The sequence below is a fragment of the Talpa occidentalis genome, unplaced genomic scaffold (assembly GCF_014898055.3).
Source record: "Talpa occidentalis isolate TD23 unplaced genomic scaffold, MPIMG_talOcc4v2.1 talOcc4.7, whole genome shotgun sequence".
NCBI classification, from domain to species: Eukaryota; Metazoa; Chordata; class Mammalia; order Eulipotyphla; family Talpidae; genus Talpa; species Talpa occidentalis.
Window position 1 is genome coordinate 44,681,677 of NW_023605083.1, and position 19,377 is coordinate 44,701,053.

Below are 19,377 nucleotides of genomic sequence, written 5' to 3' on the forward strand. Positions count from 1 at the left end.
ATTTCAGTTCAAACAACCAAACTGTTGTAGGTCTAGGGATATCCTTATAAAGTAGGCACATAAGTAAAAGAACATTGTTCCATTTCTCAGTTCTTTTTCCAACTAACATCCAACAGATTCACATGTAGTTAAAATAAGAAAAGCTTTTAGGAAGAAATTACAAAGGAATAACTACTTAGCAGGAAGGAGTGCATGCAACAGGGAAGGGACAAGACCACTTTCCTTATCTCAGAGCAAACAGTAACTCATGTTCCTCTGTAGATTATATACACACGTGCACGACAAACTCTTAAGATGCACTTGTAGGATCAGGCTGTTGAGCTGGTTTTTACCCTAGTGCTGAATAAAAAAGAAAATCAGGCAAATCCCATTTTGCTGGATACTCTTAGGAAAGTTTCTCAGACATTTCAGTTCACAAGATGAAGTCTCAATTGAGTAGTCAAATTGTAATCTTTACCTTAAAAAGTAAAAATAGTATCACCATATGATCCAGCAATTCACTAATTCAAACACTAATTCAAAAGTTCTGTGCACCTTTGTGTTCACTGCAGCACTACCCACAATAGTGAAGATATGGAAACAACCTTAGCCCATTGATGTACGATTGGATAAAGAAGTTGTGGTACATATATACTAAATGGAATACCACTCAACCATTAAAAACGAAAAAATCTTGCCTTTCATAACAACATGGATGGAACTAGAGGGGATTATGCTGAATGAAGTCAGACAGTGAAATATAAATACCAGATGGTTTTCCTTATATATGGAATATAAATAATGAAAGTGAATGAGCTCACAAAATACAACAAAATTAAGTCTTAGATTCTGAGAAAACTATGGTGATTACCGAAAGGGTTGGGGGGAAAAGGGGAAGAAAAGGGGTAGAGGGGGTGCTTGATTCTGGTTAATAGGACTAGAACTTAGGCAGTGCATGGGGACTGGCTTACATACATATTGAGGTGTGAAGCTATATTCCTGAAGCATATCATATTGTATATAGTACTATAAACCAATGGTAAATCAATAAAAATTTTATTTAAAAAATTCAATCTTCTGTAGAGTTAAGCTTCCACCCTTCTCTAATGGGACACATTGCTGAGGGGAGGGAATGTAGCCTCACCATTCTTTTCCCACCTGTCCTTTCTTCATTCATCTTGCAAACTATAGTTTCTGACCCCTTAAGGGTTAGAGCACAAGGAAGTAAGATGAGGTCAAGGAGTAGGAAGATTATTACTTGACAGATGCTTTTTGGATTGTCTAAATATTAGAGCTCTCTGTTCTTCACAGTGGGCTACTAGCCATCATAGGCTCCCTGTGAATCTGTCAGGGGTGCCATCTCCTAACTCCCCTGTATTTCTAGAGTATTGGAATCCATCTTTATTTTTCCCTCCCCTAGTCCTGAAGCTGCCTCTGTTTCTAGTCAACTGAGATCTGCTTTATTTTTCCTTCACATCAGCCCTCTGGGGCAGGAATTACCAAAAATGCATGTCAGATTTCTCTCACATGTGACCCAAATCTGGCCTGTACAAACATGCCTGCATCTACTATTCTGAAAATTTCCTTGTGGAAATTTGTGGTGAAGGTTCTGTATAGTCACCAATTCTGTGCCCTACTGCCTTCAAAGATAGTTAGCACATTTCTTGCCCTTTAAATATTCCATGGCAGGGCACCTACCCACTGTGTCCCCCATACTGAAAGGAGCACCCAAGTCTCTATGAGTGGGTCTTTCAGAAGCCACTGTACAGGCCAGAGGTTTGCTGCTCCCTCATCCTTAATTATATGGACACTCACATCTCAAAATGTCTCCTCTTACCTATTTCCAGGTGTGAGAAAGTTGAAAGTATTATGACCTCATTTCACCTACTTCTCTCGAAAAATCTGTTTCATGGTCTTACACAACACTTTTGGAGAGATTAGGTATTCCCTTGGTGCTTTAGCTAAACCCTCTCATTGAACATCTGTCAAGTTGTCTTCCCTTTGTCCCTGGAGAACAGTCTCTACCCTCCTCTGCCCTGCTTCTGCCATGACACAATGACTTCATGGGCACCAACCACAGTCTCTTCTAGCTTCTGGCTTCCTGTAGGTGTCAGCCAATGGAATGCCCCAAGAGGTATTGGAAAGGAGGAGAAAGAGCTGACTGTTCCTCCATTTCCTTCTCAGGAATCACCTTAAACTTGGTCATTCCATGACCAAAGGCTCCTCCCTAGGTGATTCTCTCTTTTCAACCTTCTCCTTGCAGATTCTAGAAAAGCCTCCCTTTTTCCTTCAGGTTTAGGGTGGTAACCCCTGAGAATCTACTCTCTTCCTTGCAGTATTCTTCACTCTGCCTTCACCTGGTTCACATTATTAGGCCTTATTCAAACTCTCCAAATTGAACAGGTTTTCGGTTCCTGCTGGAACTAATATTATCTCATTACAAATATATATTGAGAAATGTAAACATTAAATATTTTTCAAACCGTTTTTTTTTTTTTACCATACACAAATATGAACTTGCCCAGTTTCCTCTCCCTAGAGAGTTTTGAGTGAACATTTTTAACTTGATCATCCAGGTGTCCTTTTACTCTCTATAAATTTTATATTGCTGTGAATTTTTGGAAATTCAAAGTAAATCTTTCTAAATATTTTTAAAAGTTTATAAAAACCTTCTCTACTACTGAAGACCTTCCTTTAAGTCTGCAAAGAGGAATCAAGCTCTGGAACACCTATCCCATCCTAGGAGGTAAGATTCATCAGTTGAATCAGTCAAAAAGCAAGAATTTCATTTCATGAGTGACCTCTCCCAATACTCACTGGCAGTGACTCCTCTTCTACAGGGTTTAAAAACATTTGATTGGACAGGCTTTCTAAGAGTAATGTCCAAGAGAACTAAAGCCATGAAAAAGTTACAAATATATAAGAAACTCTGTAACAGACAAACTGTCTTATTTAGAGGTTTTGGTGGATTTTAAAAGGCCACAAACAATTTCTGCCTTCTTCCATATAGAGACAGTCTTTTCCCTCATTCTCTGCCTGAGCTAGCTCATTCCTTATTTTTAGCACTAGGAACTGTGGCATTAACTTGTGGGGTTTGCAAGCTCCCAAAGTTCTGCTACCTTGGAAGTATGCTCTCAAGTGAAGAAGTCTGGGATCAAAGACCGCAAGGATAACACCAGTCACCAGCCATTCATTCCAACCTTCCCAGATGAGGCCCCACCCACAAAGTGCAGAATCACCCAAAGTCAACCAACCCCAGAAGAGCCATCAGCTGATGGCAGCCACAAGGCTTAGCTCAGGAGAGACCAGCAGAACCATAAGAAATACCGAATTATTGTTCTTTTCTTTTATTTTTTTTTTAAGATTTATTTATACAAGCACTGGGTACAGTCAGAAGTGCGGGAGGGTGAGAGAATTCACCAGAGCCAGAGAGGGGAGCAGAGCAGGCAGAAGGACCGAAGTACACTGCTGAGGGGAGCAGCGGGTGGCAGGGGAGGTCTGCGCGCCCTGTGGGACCCTCCTCTGGTGGCCGGGGAGCAGCCAGGGATCGAACCAGTGCTGCAGAGGCTGTGGGCAGCTTTGCAACCCAGCGCTCAACCGCTGTGCCACCGGGGAGGCCCTGAATTATTGTTCTTTTAAAGCCACTAAGTTTTGTGTGGTCTGTGTACAGCAATAGCTAACTGAAACAACTGAACTCTTATCTCTCATGCCAGCACTCCTGAATTTTGTACACAGCTAGAAAGTTCCATAAGGAAGGTCCAAAAAAATATAGACTAGGTAATCACTGATGGTAGCAATTAGCATGTTCTTCGGACCCAACATAGAACAATGGGAAAGAATTGGGACATTGGAGTCAGACAGCCCTGGGTTGGAATGCCTACTGAGTTTAAGGTAGTATAGTTTCCCTCTCTGAGTTTCATTTTTACCACCTATAAAATAGATATTAAAACTGCCTACATCATATCCCACAATGCTAGGAACCTAGTAGATACTCAATGAATGCCAATTCCTTTCCTCAGTATCTGTGCATATGTGCCCCAACATTGGGACCTGAACCTAACAGCTCTAAACTTGTGATACCCAGAACTGTCTGTTGACCAGAAACATCATAATCCCATGGAATTTACTCAGAGCTGTTGAGTCCAAAACTCTGGCATCCTGTATTGGTCTATTAAAGTCAACTGCAATTACCAACCATCCATAAACTTTAGAAGAACAGAAACCACTCTATGGCAGTATCTACTCCATATTTGAAACACATAGTGGATAGCTATTCACTAGATGCTTGATGACAAATGACTAAATTAGTGGATGGATGAGATGAGTACATGTATTCAAGTCCTCCTCTAAACCCTAGTGTCCCAAAAACAAATCATTCCTTCTAATGAACTTCAGGCCAAGTTGGTGATGTTAATGATGGAAGAGTAGGTTGTGAGTCTTACTGTTTGGCCTCCATGTGCAGGTACATTCAAAATGTTTGTTTCACTTCAGGTTTGGATTTAAAGAAAGGATCGTAAAGGCTAGAACAATGGAATCACCCACAGATGTGCTTGGCATAAGCATTTGTGAAGAAACTGAAAGCTAGATTTTATAATAGTATCATGAAAACTATACTCATCTTAAGTGTTGGAAGACAAAACATAGCCACAGATACTTAACTCATATTTACCTTTTCTAGGGGTGTCCTTTATAGTTCATTTTTGAGATGGGAATAATAGACCAATTTCAAAGGGCAGTTACGGAAGTTCAATGAAAAAATAAAACTGAAATGTAAGATACATAATAAAATAGTTGAGAGTTATTTTTAAAATTTGAATTATTCAAGTTATGGATAGCACCATACGAAAAATTATTCTTTTGCAGGAATGTAAGAAGACAATAACAAATTACCAAATCCTATTCTAGCATCTCATGCTTTCCTTTTTCCACCACTAGGTGACACCACCGACCTATAATAACCCACTTTTCTCCAGCACAGTACAGCCAACCTCAGCAATCACCGTTGATTAAGAAACAACAAATGAGATGTCTATTCTGGAAAGTAACTATACTAAATTATTCCTTTGTTTGAGTCTTACTTCTCTGAATTGCCACTGGCTATTTAGTACACATGTATTATTTCATTTCATTGTGTACTAAAAAAAGAGTCCTTGTTACTTAGGGAACCAATCCAGCATGCACCTACATGAATGGGGAAAGAGGACACTAGCACAATCACATGCCATTTTCTCTCTTTTGTAGAGACAAGAAAAGGGACAATTTTTCCTTTAGTTTCACAGCCTGTTTTCCTGTGACAAGTTGATACAATGTAGTAATTAACTATTAAAATATTTCATATGATTCACAGGAGTGTTACAGACAAACTAATTTAAACCAAGGTCAGGTCTCTAAATCAGCAAAATAACTGAAAGCAGGAGAGAGAAAAAATAAGCACGAGAAAAGGTAAGCAAGAGCTGCAAGTAATGCCAGGCAGCTAAAACTGGTCTAAGTACATTCCTAAAAATGTAATTAGCCAAATCCTTCCAGAAATTAAACCATCAAAATGACATTACAGCACACTTAAAAAATGTATTTACAGAGTGAAGGAGCAGTCGTCCTAGCATATCACTATATCCTGAGGGTTTCCCTTCTCATAAAAGAGACACAGAAGGGAATTAGATATTGTGCATGAGAAAGTTCAAGTTGTCACAGATAAATTTTGTGAAATGCTATGTTTTAATTCCCTCAGCAGTCCGAAAACTGAGAATGAATGGATTCAATAGGCCATTTTCTGGTTTCCTTGTCAGTTTATTGGATAAATAAAATGAATAGAGTCAAAGTCCACCTATTGGCTTTCCATATACCAAAACTGATTAAACTGCTGAATTCTACCAGTATCATGGAGCTTATTTTCATGAAACTCTTTCCTTTAGGAGGTAAGAATCACCTTACCACTCCCATGCAAGGATTTATATGAAACAGAATTATTTATTACTTTTGAAGGTCTAGGTATATACAGTTTGTAAATTATAGAGGATGAAGTAATACATAAATTTATTTAAAATAACTTCTGATGATGGGTCTATTTTCCCAAAGGCAATTTTGAACCTAAGAGAGAATCTGCAAATAAGGTAACAAAGGCAGCAGAAAAATCACATCTAAACGGAGAACTTTGGGCATTTTGATGACATATAGAAAGACTTTATTGGTTTTTTAATTACAAATATGCAGTATGAAGCTACTGGAAGGCAATGGGGTACTGCCCAGGCAGGAGAAGTGACAATGAAGAGTAGGGAGGGGAAAGTGTACAAACCCTACCAAGGAAAGGAAAGAATGGTAGTGATCAAAGTGATACATAAAATCCATCATGTGGCCCAAGATGATGAAAGTTCAGGAATAAAGTGATCACAATCCAGTACACGTTACTGGAGGGAGCAAGCTCTGTGGCTTGAGTCGAATAGAAGGGAGTGAAGAAGACAAGCCTTCCAGGACAAGAGCACAAGTCCCCATGAGGTAACTGACTATCAAAGAGAGGGGTGGCTGCAATGTTTTGTGTCCAAACGGGAAAGACCAGAAAGACAAATTGTTCAATGTTCAGTACTTTACACACAACCTGTTATCTTTAACTGCAGGGAACCCCACCTACTCTTAATGAAGCTAAGATATATATGAATTAGGTGTCAGCAATAGGATACTATTGGCCAAAGTACGTGAAACCAGATAAGTAAATTATATTCATAAATTAAGGTTTTACTTTTTCTTTGATCTTAAAAAAAAAAAACAGTAACTTTGGTTCGTATTTGGAAAAAAAAATAAAATATTTTGGAAAAAAAAATAATACCGTATTTGAAAAATAATAGCACTTCATCTAGGATATCACATAAAGTGATCAACTTCTATTGCATACAAACAATTGGAATCCCCCCAAATAGAGACTCAATGCTTATGCCCAACAGTGCATGTATTGTTCACTAACACCCACACATGTGTAATGTGGTAGACAAGGAACAGAGGAATTTATAGAAGAAAGTGTGGGACTGAATGACAGCTTATATACCTTGTATAATAAAAGCAATTCTCTTCTTTGGAAATAGTCTCCAAAAATGACCATATCTAATTCCTTCCCTCCCTATAAGCACAGGGTCCTGCTCATATGAAAAACTGTGGTCTAGTCCCAGAAGAATGCTGGAACTAACTTGTATAGGTTAGTGAGAGGCAACTGCAAAATTTTCGGGAAACTTACAAATTAGACCCATCAAGCTGGTCTCACCTTTGGGGCATGAATAATAAAATATGGTGGAAGAGACAGTCTGAGACATTTTATTTAGTTCACAAGAATTGCAGCTTCCACCTAAGTCTTCAGAAGGCTCACTCTTATAGCTGCCTCTCTTGCAATCTAAGTGTCATATTGTGAGAAGCCCAAGCCAAGTGACAATCTTAACTGAGGTCATAGATGACTGCCACTTGACTGCAATTACATGATTAACTCTGAGCAAAAACTGTCCAGTTAAACCCATAGAACTATGAGAGATAATAATCTTGTTTTAAACCTCTTAGTTCCAGGGATGGCTTGCTATGCAGCTATAGATAACTGGAGCATCATTTTATTTTGAGGATAAAGCAGTAGATATGAAGCCAGAGGACACAACACACCATAATCTCAGGAACCCTAGATTGGGGTACTGCAGCCCTGTTGTTTTTCTTTTCCATGCCCTTGGAGCAAAAGAAGATGCAGAGGCATGCTGGGCTTGGGGAAAACAGTTATGAATACACATTTACATGTGTCTCCAAATAACTTAAAGACCACCATTCACTACAGATGTAGCAAGTAAAATACCGTCAAATGGAACACTGGCTATCATATTCATTCACTGCCAATCAACCACACTTGGGCTTCCTGGAATGGCTTGTAGCTCCTCCCACATCTTTCTCCTTCTCTGCATCAAGGCAAATAGCCATTTTTGAAGCTAGAATCACTTCAATTCCCCACAGCCACTTGACGAAGCTGTGCCCTCATTTCATCTGATCTCATTATCTCATTTTCACTGTACAGTTGCCCAGGGAAGTCCATGGGGATTTCTGGGCTCTTAGGAGAATCTATGACTAGCATAGGCTCTGTGTTTTCTGTGCTCCACTTTTTCACCTCCTACACATGAATGCATTTTTATCTGTGTTTCAGAGAAGAAAGGTACAGGCAGTACCCTACCCTAAAGAAAACACAATGCATAATGAGTAACTTTATGATCTCTAAACTTTGGGTCACTGTTTATCCCATTTCTGCTGTAAAATAATAGCTAGAAAAGTTGTAATGCGTATTTTGTAATATTTAGGGAAATAAATGATTGTTTATAGAGAAGTGTGACTAGATGGAGCAAGTTTTCTGAATAATTGAAGTCTATTTGAAATTGGCCAATAGGAAAAACTGAGAAAAGTTGTTAAAAAGGTGAAGTTATCATCAAATCCATCAAGTTGCTGTCAATTTGAGTGTAAATGTGGCTATGAAACAGGAATTCCATTCAGGATTTCTAGATACACCAGCTTTGCAGAATTTATTTGGAGTCGTTGAAATATCTTGTTTAGCTGCTGAAGAAGTTACTTACATATGAATTATAAGGATGTTAAGTAGAATGTGTTTTAGTATCTTAGTAGATTTATTTCAAAGACAAAATATTGTTGCTACTGATAAGATAAACCTTTCTTTAAATGGGGATTTTTATTCTTTCATCTTAATTATGTTTCTTTATCAAGAGCTGTTCATTGTAGCTCAAGAGGAATGCCACTTCATTTTTCTGGATTCATGTTTCACTTTTTCATCCTGCCATTGTATTCAAGAGCTTTGAATTATTAGCTACAGATCAGTTTCAAATTGCAATTCATACCTCAGATGTCCACCCGCCCCCCTCCCCCAACTGGTTGTTAAATACATACAATGACAGACATGTAACCTTGTTTGTCATTTGCTTTAAGCTCCTTTGGACTCTTTGGTCAGGAATGAATTGAGAACTCGTAACACCATGATTACTCAGTTTTGTTATTTGGAAGTGTGACTAAGGTGCTGAAAGTAACATTGTTCCATTTTAATAAAAAAAACTTCTACTATTAAAGTTCTTCATTAACTGATTGAGCTATTTTCCATTTTGAATACACATTTGAACAAGTTACATCAGAGCAAGGTAAACCAGGATACCCATATCCTTGAATACATCAGATGTTTTTCCTTCTTGCAAGGTATATCCTATGTAGTTCCTTCCCCCATAATAATTTTTCCTATTTTATCTTCTTGACTTATTTTACTAAATCTCCTCTATGTCTGGGGGTAAATAATTACTTTTGCTGCAGATACTTAGCAGCTGGATAGTGTTTACAGATCAAAAATGTAAATGATTTTTAAAAGAAGATGTGAAGATAAAGAGGAAGAAGTCTTAATACCAAGAACAGGGAAAACAAGAGTTCTAACCCAGAAGTATTTAAAGATGTCCAGGCTGATTGACACCTGAAGTTTGGAGCAATGACATACACCTAATGAATGAACTAGTGAACCAATGAGTGGACTCAAACTCCACAGTTAGTTTTGCCCTTGGGCACCACATCCAAGGCAGTGAACACAGTACCCAGATTTTGGTCCTGGATCTACATTATTTTTCTTGGGCATTTGACTAGACATTATTTTTCAACCCTGTTGAGGTTACGCACAACCACATGACGGAGCCAATGAAATATGAGCAGAAGTGTGGGATGCTGCATCTAGACCAGATATGCAAAAACCTCTATGGTTCTTTACTCTCTTGGCAGATAGCATGGAGATACCCCAATTTCGCCAAGTCATCTTGGGGAGTCACAAGTTAAATATGGTCTCTGACTCACCCATGGCCACATGACCAGGAACATAAAATTGAATTGCTGCATGAGCAAAAAATAAACAATTTCTGTGTTGAGTCTCTGAGATTTGAGAATTATCTGTTACAGCTGTTAGAGCTATTTAATAGAGGTTCTCATAATACCTCTACCCAATGTTTGCAACTCCCATTCTCCTATCTAGTATACAGTGAGTGCTCATCATCCTAAGCTAACTCCATCTTAACAAGGAATTGGAAGACCTGGATCCAAGAGGAACTAAGGTTCTCATGATCTAGAGCCATGAGGAGAGGTAACTTCAGTGTAAAGATCTGGCATTTAGAAGAACATGCTAATCAAAAATAGTATATGCAACTCTGAAATATTACTATGCATGTTATAACAAAATAAGTTAGGTAAATTCTCTAGTGCTAATTTCATCCTTACCTCGAAAAACTCTATGCTCAAACAAAGAGAAATTATATTTGGTGCTTAAAGTTGTTAAACTAGATGAAACTTTGCTGCAGCCCAAATAAACATTCCCTTTTGTGAGGGAGTAATCTTGGGATCTTGGGAATTCAGTCTGGCCTTTACTCTGAGTGCTAAGGGAAAATGCTGGTATTTTTCCTCTGCAGTGTTCCAAGGTACGCCTTGGCTGGTAATCTCTGTGCAGAGTGGAATGAGTCAGGAGTCTGAGTCACTTTACCAAAATGCATTACATGTGTTCTATTCCAGGTTTCAAATAGCAGAGTGTCTGGTCATGAGAGGCCTGGGTTGAGAGAGAGCACAGCAAAACCCCAGAGAGTACAGATTCCCCTGGACTCCAGCTCCAAACAAAATTTCAAGAGCTGATAATCTTCATTCTTCCCGATTTGAAATAAAAAAATGTGGGAGCAATAGATGAAATGTGCTTAATAGTAACAGGTTCATTCAACAAACTTGTCATAAATTATTTTTTTTCTTTAAGTTGATTGGAAAATGTCTACTTTTATTAATAGTATAGTTTATGGATTGATTTGTGCTCCCCTCCCCCAAATTTATATGTTGAAGTCCTAAGCTCCAGTAGCTCTGAATACGAATTTATCTGGAAATAGGTCATTGCAGATATAATAGGTAAGATGAGGTTATTGGAGATAATACATTTCTGTTATTTAATTCATCCAGTTTGTGGTGCTTTTTTATGGCAGCCCAAGCAAACTGATATAGTATATATTCAGGAATAAATCATTATGTGATTGATCAAAATAAAAGGTGATCATATCAGTGCCTGGTTATCGTTCTTCCTGAGGAAGGAGGCTAATGACTTATAGTCTTTGGGGAGGTACTTAAAGAAGGTGTAATAACATATGGTGTTAGCAAGAGAATCACTAATGTGATGTTGCCATGAGCGACCTCAGTTACTTCAGTGGTACCTTAGAAAAGTAAAATTTATCCCTTCCCCATAACATCTTAATATACAGTTTTCTAGGGCATAAAGTAGATCCAGGATCTATCACAACTTCATTTCTGTTGGTAAAAGCAAAGTTTGTTCCAACTGTGAACATGGTTTGATGTTCATAAATTCTTACTATCTTTCTGATCAAGACTTTATTATTTTTTAATTTTTAATATGAATTTTGATTTGGCAACCTTTGTTTCTCTCTACTGGTTCTACTAAAATGAAGGATTAGAATTGAACCCACATCACTTGCATTTCTCTTCTAATAATTGAATTGCCAAGCAATGAACAGGGCACAAAGGATCAGGAACAATGATAATAGATGATGTGGATTTAGTATGTGGTATGCATAAGCCCTATAGGACAAATGCAGACTCAGAATGACTGTAGGCCATGTGAAATGGGACTTTGGTCTTTTCTCTTTATTTTTAAAGTGAGTTAATATTAGTTTACATCGTTATTTGTGTTTTAGAGATATAGGCAGGTGTTGTTACCGCACCACATCCGCCACCAAGGCACTGACAGTCCATCCCCATAGTCCCTTGTGCCCCTTCCCTACTTTGTTCTCAACCTCCCCCTCCCCCTCTGGTAGCCTGAGTTCTAGAGTCAGCTTTCTAGGGTTTGTTGTTAGCTTGGCTTATCTGACAATTTGGTTTCTCTATATCCCACATATAAGTGACACCATTAGGTATTTGTACTTCTCTTTCTGACTTATTTCACTTAGCATTAGCCCCTCCAGCTCCATACATATTGCTGCAGATGGCAAGAATTTGTTGCTTTTGATAGCTAAGTGGTAGTCCATCATATACATACACCTTATCTTCCTGAGCTACTTGTCCTTATTTGGGCAGTTAGATCGATTTCATAGTTTGTTGTAAATAGTGCTGCAGTGAACATAGGGATGCATGTTTCTCCTCGAATTATTGTCCTCTCTTAGGTATCTCTCACAAGGACACAAAAACACTAATTTAGTTTCTTTTCCATGGTCCTACCTTCAAGAACTTTGTAAGAAAGCCATTCCTCACTAGCCACACTTCTGATAAGCCACGTTTTCTCCACTGCTCCTCAAAATCAGTCATTCTGACATCATATACTGAACAAAGTATTGAGACTGTGTTGTTATAACTGTCTGCTTTCTATAGTAGACCTTTCAGTAACTTATATAAATTTGATTAGATTAAAACTATCATTTGTGAGATATGCTACAATCAAAATGAAAGAGGGCTGAGTAGCTTTCACTTCATAATGTAGAGGGCCAGAGTTAACTCATCCATTAAAGGTAAAGGTTTCCATATATCTCCCAAACAGTGGTGCACACTGAAGAATATGCTATACATGTTGCAATGAGACAAATTCTTCTCATTTTCTCTATATTTATGCCCAAGAAAAATGACTGTCCTCAGGCAAAGACCATGACACATGACAACTGTGGAACTGCAGAATTGCAAAAGACCATTGAAAAATGAAAGGAATCCTTTTTCTCATTTCCCTGACAAGCAGTGGACCTCCAGCTGATTCCTTCCAATGATAACATTTAACTATTTTACAAAGCTGCTCACTCCATTTTGGGACTGCTGAATAAGCAGCAGCCCATGTTTTCTCTATCTTTCTCAGTCTCGCCACAGCAGTCTGGAAGGAACTGATAAAGAGGGAAAAAGCAGGTTGCCTTGGATGCAGTTAGGTGGCTTAGCATTCCTAGTTGATTTGTTTAAATTCAAAAGGAAATAAAAACCACACATTAAAAGGACAAATTACAGACACCAAATGTGCTACTTGTGTTTACTAAGCTCCTACTATGTGCCCAGGATAGTGCCAGGAAATTAAAGGTAGCAGAATTCAAAGATGTCATCATAGTCCTCAATTAACTTGAGGTATTATCTAGCCATGATTAAACATATGAAACAAGTTCAAAATTATTTGAACAGATGGTACATATTTAAGATCTAAGTTGGTCATTTAGACTAAATTTTGCAAGAGTAAAATAATTTTCAAAGGGTGATAAGTTTGCAAGAGTCCAGAGGGTAATAAAAAGGGAGACTCTATAAGAATTATCGTGAAGTAGCTATGGCATGGCCATATTTTGGTAGACAAGTGCTATTAAAATGTCATAGGAAACTAAGAATAAATATCTTTTACAATATATCTAGACTAAAGGAAAATTAGATAATGATTCCAAAACACACAAAATAATTATATGTAAGGATTCTGTCATTATTTTTAAAAGTGAAGTTCATAGATGTGGGAAAAGAACACTAAAATATAATCAAATATGAGTAAAGACTGAATAACATCACTGTATCAAAGGTTGATCTAAGAAAACCAAACTCTGCCTCTAACTTGGGGATTTTTTCCAACTGACAGATTGAACAAGTACTGTGCATGTTCTCTTTCAAAGAAGACACAGAATGTTACTAACAAGTTCCTTCTCCTTTCCTCAGTTATCTTTAATATACCCATTATGTACAAATGAAAAGCTCTCATTTGGCTGAGTAGAGTGTAATCTGGGTAGCCTTTTTATATGTACAAATGTCCTTCTCCCTCCTCCCAGAAGATCATAGAGCGCTTTCAGAGATGTACTTAGTCACCTGATTAATTACTGGACTTCTATGTAAATCACTGTCAAGAATAAGATGATTATTTTATCATTTATTGAGTCTGATAAACATTTACAGTTTAACATATCTGACAAAGCCATTTGTATGTCCCTATAATATAAATGAAAGTACATTAAAGTTATGGTAAATCTATAATAATCATAGCCTTAAAATAATTTGCTAACTATAGGCAGTTCCCCAAGCAATTATAAGATGCTCTATGTTAATTTAGAAAGGAATTCCAAACAAGGCATTTAAAACCTAATAAGATGCCATTAAATGAAGGGAGACAAGGGAGGGAGGAAGAGAAAGAAAACCCTAAGGCTTGAACTAGGAGAAATGATTCTCAGAGCTACTGACCCTTGCAAGATCCATGTTTTCCTTGGGTTTCTAGACACAAAGCAGATTTCTAATTGAAGGCGATTATCTAGTTACTACATCCCAAATTGGATGTATTTCTTGTATTGAGTCACATCAACATCTAATTATATAGAGCATTTATCAATTTGAAAGTCCATAGAAATGAGGAGTCAGTCTGCCAACTATATCTTCTCTGTAAACTATGAACCACCAAGCAATCATCTTTAGTGGCAATGATCTGCTTCCTGGCACTCACATGGATTTATAGGCTGAACTATGATGTCAATCAACTGGGAATAAACTTTACAAAGAAATTGCAGGAAAATAGCACCAGGTTTGCTCTGGTTTTCCTGAGGTGTGAATACACAGACATATGCCTGTTATTCCAAAGAAATATACACCGATATAGTCACCATCACCATGAAGGAGAAAAAGAACAACAATATATAATTCTGAAACCTGAAAAGCAAATTCCTATACAACAATTCCTATAGAACACTGAACTTGAGAGTTCAGTGCTTTAATCTGTAGAGGATAGTTTGATCAAGGCAATAAAACAGCAATGAAATACCCAGACATCTGCATGGCACAAATGTACCACTGTAAAATATAATCCCATTAGTTAGGTTAATTAAGATTAACATACAAGTCATTGGAAACCCCCAAAGTAGATAAAAGATAATTTGCCAAGGAAATACACAAAGAGGGAGCAGCATTTGCTTTGAATCATTTGGGTACTAGACTGGAAGGAATATCTTATTAATACTTGGGTTGTCACCATTGATTACCAAGATGACAGGCATATGAACAGCTTACAAAGGCCAAAAGGATAACCTGTTTCCTTAGAAAAGTTCTATGGAACCTTTCTTGTAAAGTGATACACAGAAAAAATATAAGTGCATCTAATCAGATATAATTAATGCTATTAAACAGATTATACATATCCACATATGTGAGAGTTTTAAATTTTGTTTTATTCATATTAATGGACTAGCACTCATCTTGGGAACCTAGGGTTGGCATTTTCATTGACTTAGCAATGTATTTTTACCCCAAATAATAATCTGCATTCCTGGTCAAATGTATGACAAGGAAGCAATCACAGCAAGATACTTACACTGACTTTTGCTGTAGAGAAATTGTATTCCTATTGCTCAGACTGCAATTGTTTAACATTGATCATTGCTGAAAATGTGTTCTCATTCTTACCTCAAGAGTCATGTTCACTGTACTAATGGCCACTTTTATTTCTCCATCTGACAGTTCCTTTAGATCCTTCAGCATTGTCTGTTCAATACTTAAACCTGTGTATAAAAGGGGAAAATAATATGTTACACTTGGGGAACATGTTTTTGGTAATGTCAAGGAATTGCTTAAAGAATGCACCCATTCATTGCAATAGTTTCCCCTCTAATAATGCTTTTTTAGAAAAAAAAGTATAAACTAAAACAAAAATTTCAGTAATGACATTACCTTCATTGGTAAGGATCCTAAAGGAAAGAGAATTCACCCCTCGTGATGCAAGAGTCTTTAATGGGAGGACATTTACAGAGATGTGGTTGGGAGAAAAAAAATTTGTAAAGATGGTGAAGCAGCCAAGACTAGCAAAGGGACAAGGGGGGGAATCCGAGATATGGAACTTTAAGAAGAGCTGCCAAATATAGCATTAAGTTGGGAAGGAGCAGGGACAAAATAATATACTCCTTTTCTCCACCCTTAGCACCCCCCCTCCATGTGTTGCTTCCCATTGACCAAACCCAACTAGAAGCCAGTTATCTTCAAGGGAATCCAGAATATTAAATATTTAAAGGCCAGTCTCTGGAGGATATATAAAATGGGAAGAGGTGGGAAAATGAAGAAAACCTAGCATAACTATACAAACCAGACAAATAATATCAACATGGGCAAAATTTACTTTCAGGATGTACTTAGGTGAGCCCATAAAATTTAGTTAAAATGCACTTACAAGTGTGATCATAAAACTATCATAATTGGGCTGTTCTGATCACTGTTGTAATAGGCTCTGTCAAGAGGATCTATAGATTCCTTAAATGATCAGAAGAATAGTTTCCATAATGACAGAAATTATTCAGATTCACACGGTTTTAGTCAGCTGACCAATGGACTTCATTAAATCAATCATAAAACCAGGTAATTCTTACCCTAGGTTATTGCATTTGATGAAGAATAATTTCTTGGGAAGAAGCCCAGTAAAGCACATATATCCTTTCTAGATGTATGTTAAGATATCAGAGACAGAGAACACTGTCAATCATGGGGAGACAGATAAGAACTATGATTTTTCTCTCTGACATGAAAATTGAAAGGCCTCTATCATATTAGCATAAAATGCATAAAATGATTTATAGAATACATATGACATTAAAAGTTTGGCCTGTCTTTGAAAATGAATGACAAAATGCATTCCATCACACAACATCCACACATGTGCACAAGTAACAGATGTGGTCTATGCAGTCAGAGCACTACCCAAATTTCTTCAGACTTTCCCATCTCCATCTGCCCCCACATGCCACTCAGTGACTACACCTGCATCTCTTATCCTAAGGGCTTTCTCTGGCCACCAAAGCCTGCTCTGGGGAAATTAACAGCCTCTGAGATTAAGTAGCTCTCCATATTCCTGTGTGTAACATACAAGGAAATGTTTAACGAAAAGCAACAAAATCTGATTTGAAGTGTTTGCCAATTTCTATGGTGTCAATACATATATGGTGACTAATTTCAAGGTACCAATCAAACATCAACCAACTCACAAGAGTCCTGAAAGTTTAACAATCAGCTTTTGAAGCTCAGGTGAAAAAGTTTCAAAGCACCTCTGGATGCCTCAGATGTTAAAGCATGAAGTACAATCTTACACTCTTCCTCAATGCCTGGTATTCTACAGAGCTGATTTTCTTGATGAAACACAGTATACTGTATCAGTGCTTCCTGAAATCAACTCCCAAATAAACTTTGCTTCAGGCTCTGCCCCTGGGAGATCTCAAGCTAAGAAAGAAAGCTATTCATCTTAAAGATAGATTATCTGAGTTTCAGTCCTGACCTGGCCATAGTCTGGCTGTGTGTGTGATGGTGGGAAAGCAAAGACACCATTCTGTGCTTCTGTGGTCTCAACTGGAAAGGGGGGGGGGTCATAGAAATTGCTGATATATGATTATTGAGAGAACAGAATAAGATCATTCAGGTGAAGATATACCATTGGAACCTTATATAGTACATCAGGTATTCAATGAATTATAACTATTTATTATTAAGTCCTCAATCCAGAAAATCCACTGTTTCCTAAAGCCTGGATTTAGAAAACAATTTTACCTGCTTAACAGTCCCTTTCTTACTAAAATTAATTGATTTATGAAACCCAACTGTATTGCTGCTGCCATACTCTCAAAATAGAACCCTCTCAGCACAGGGATTTCAGGTAATGATGCATCTGTGGTATGCATTAGGCAGGTGAATTAACCACACATCCTGATACAAAGACCTCAGAGGAAAGGCAATAGTACAGGCTGCCTGCTTCCAGGTGAGGCAACATCATGTGCCTGAAAATCTCCTATTAGCAGAAACAACAGGGAGGAAAAAGTAGACACACTGAAATTCACCTTCTGGGGCCAGGCAACTCTGCATTCACATGAAGCAGCCTCACTCCAGGAACTGTGAACTTGCTGGGGACAGAATCACTCACCCTGAGCACTGTATTGGGTCTCCTGCAAGATGCTGATTATGTCTTCTCTTGGAGGCAAGCTAGGAAATTTTTCCTCCAGGATAGAAAGAATTTCTTCCTGCTTCTCTGAGAACTTCTCGGATTCCATGGTCATCCACTTGAAAAGGATGCTACCTGAAAGGTATGAATAAAATGCTTTAAGCATTCCAGCAAGTCAGGGGAAGAGCTAGAAAAATCAGTGTTTTCTGGACTCTGCATCTTTGCTTCCCTTTCCATATCGTGCCTGAACCAGTGGCCTCCACAGTGCTGGAGTCAAGAGGAAATTTTTAGAAAACCGTCAGATACCACCTGCCTAGCTCCACTGTTCTTGTATTACCCTCTACCACTTACCTGACTATATAGCATATTCTATGGCATAGCATTTATGGATAAAGGAACAGGATGTATAGCTTTTCCCATGAAAATGATATAGGTTGGTTAGAAATGATTTCAAAATGGAAGTTAATGGTGTGGTTTTAAAATATTAAATACTGCTTAATATTTCCCTTTAATATTCCCTTTAAGACACCATAGAGAACCCTATTCCTACATATCACCTTATTCATTTCACATGTAAAATTTTTCCCATTAATTATATTTTCATTTATTTTTGATTAAATAACATGCATTATAACAATGTAAGTTTCAGCAGTGCATCATTAAAAAATCGGCTTGTGCATGTGCGTATATGTGTGTGTATATGTATATACATATATATATATATACATACATAGATTGATTGATAGATATATCAATGAACTTCTTTTTAACAACCAAAGGATGGCAGAGTTCTGCTGTCAGCAGCCAACGACCCTGAGAAGGTGGTGAAACCCAATTCTCAATGAGTCTCAATTATGAACATCTAAAACTTACATAACCTTATAATGCAATATTAGTGCAAAAATATTAAAATTTTAATAACAAAACAATTAGGAAAGAACCTTCCACATACAGAGTAAACTAAGCAAGGCCCATTGGGAGGATTAGCTAGGTGGATAAGTTAGATGAAAAATGAGGAAGGCGCTATCAATATACAAAAACAATGAGTGGATTCAAAGCAAATTATCATTCAAATGTTGTGAGAAGCCAACTGGATTCTGAGTATGCCCTTCAAAATCACAATTTCTGACATAAAACACAAAATACAAAGGCAGTTTTTCCATTCTTTGTTAAGGCAATGGTGAATCTGGATTTCATAGAAGATTTCCATATCCTTCTGGTTCTGATAGACTGCTTATACCAAGAACAAGGAGAAAAGGTAGGAAGAATACAAAACAACAAAGATAAACTCTGTGAAGCATCAGAGTTAACAAGGTAACTATTTTAGTAGTCAAGATTCTGGAGAGAAGGTTAAGTGTAAAAAGGTAAACCCAACATTTGGCATTGATTTTCTCCTCAGGGAAATCATATAATTGCTAATCATAAGCTATAGCCAATTTGCTGAGAAGGTTAGCAGACCTAATAATAGTTTCATT

General features: G+C 37.5%; 1 protein-coding gene across 1 annotated transcript in view; it reads right to left on the reverse strand.

The window, feature by feature from the left end:
* PRUNE2 (prune homolog 2 with BCH domain) overlaps positions 1–19,377 on the reverse strand; it is a 215,805-nt gene that overhangs the window by 126,830 nt on the left and 69,598 nt on the right. Inside the window, exons 5-6 of the mRNA XM_054688860.1 lie at positions 17,885–18,037; positions 15,394–15,488 (exon numbers count right to left, since the gene is read on the reverse strand). Of these exons, the coding sequence (XP_054544835.1) occupies positions 15,394–15,488; positions 17,885–18,037 (248 nt within the window). The remainder of the gene's footprint in view (positions 1–15,393; positions 15,489–17,884; positions 18,038–19,377) is intronic.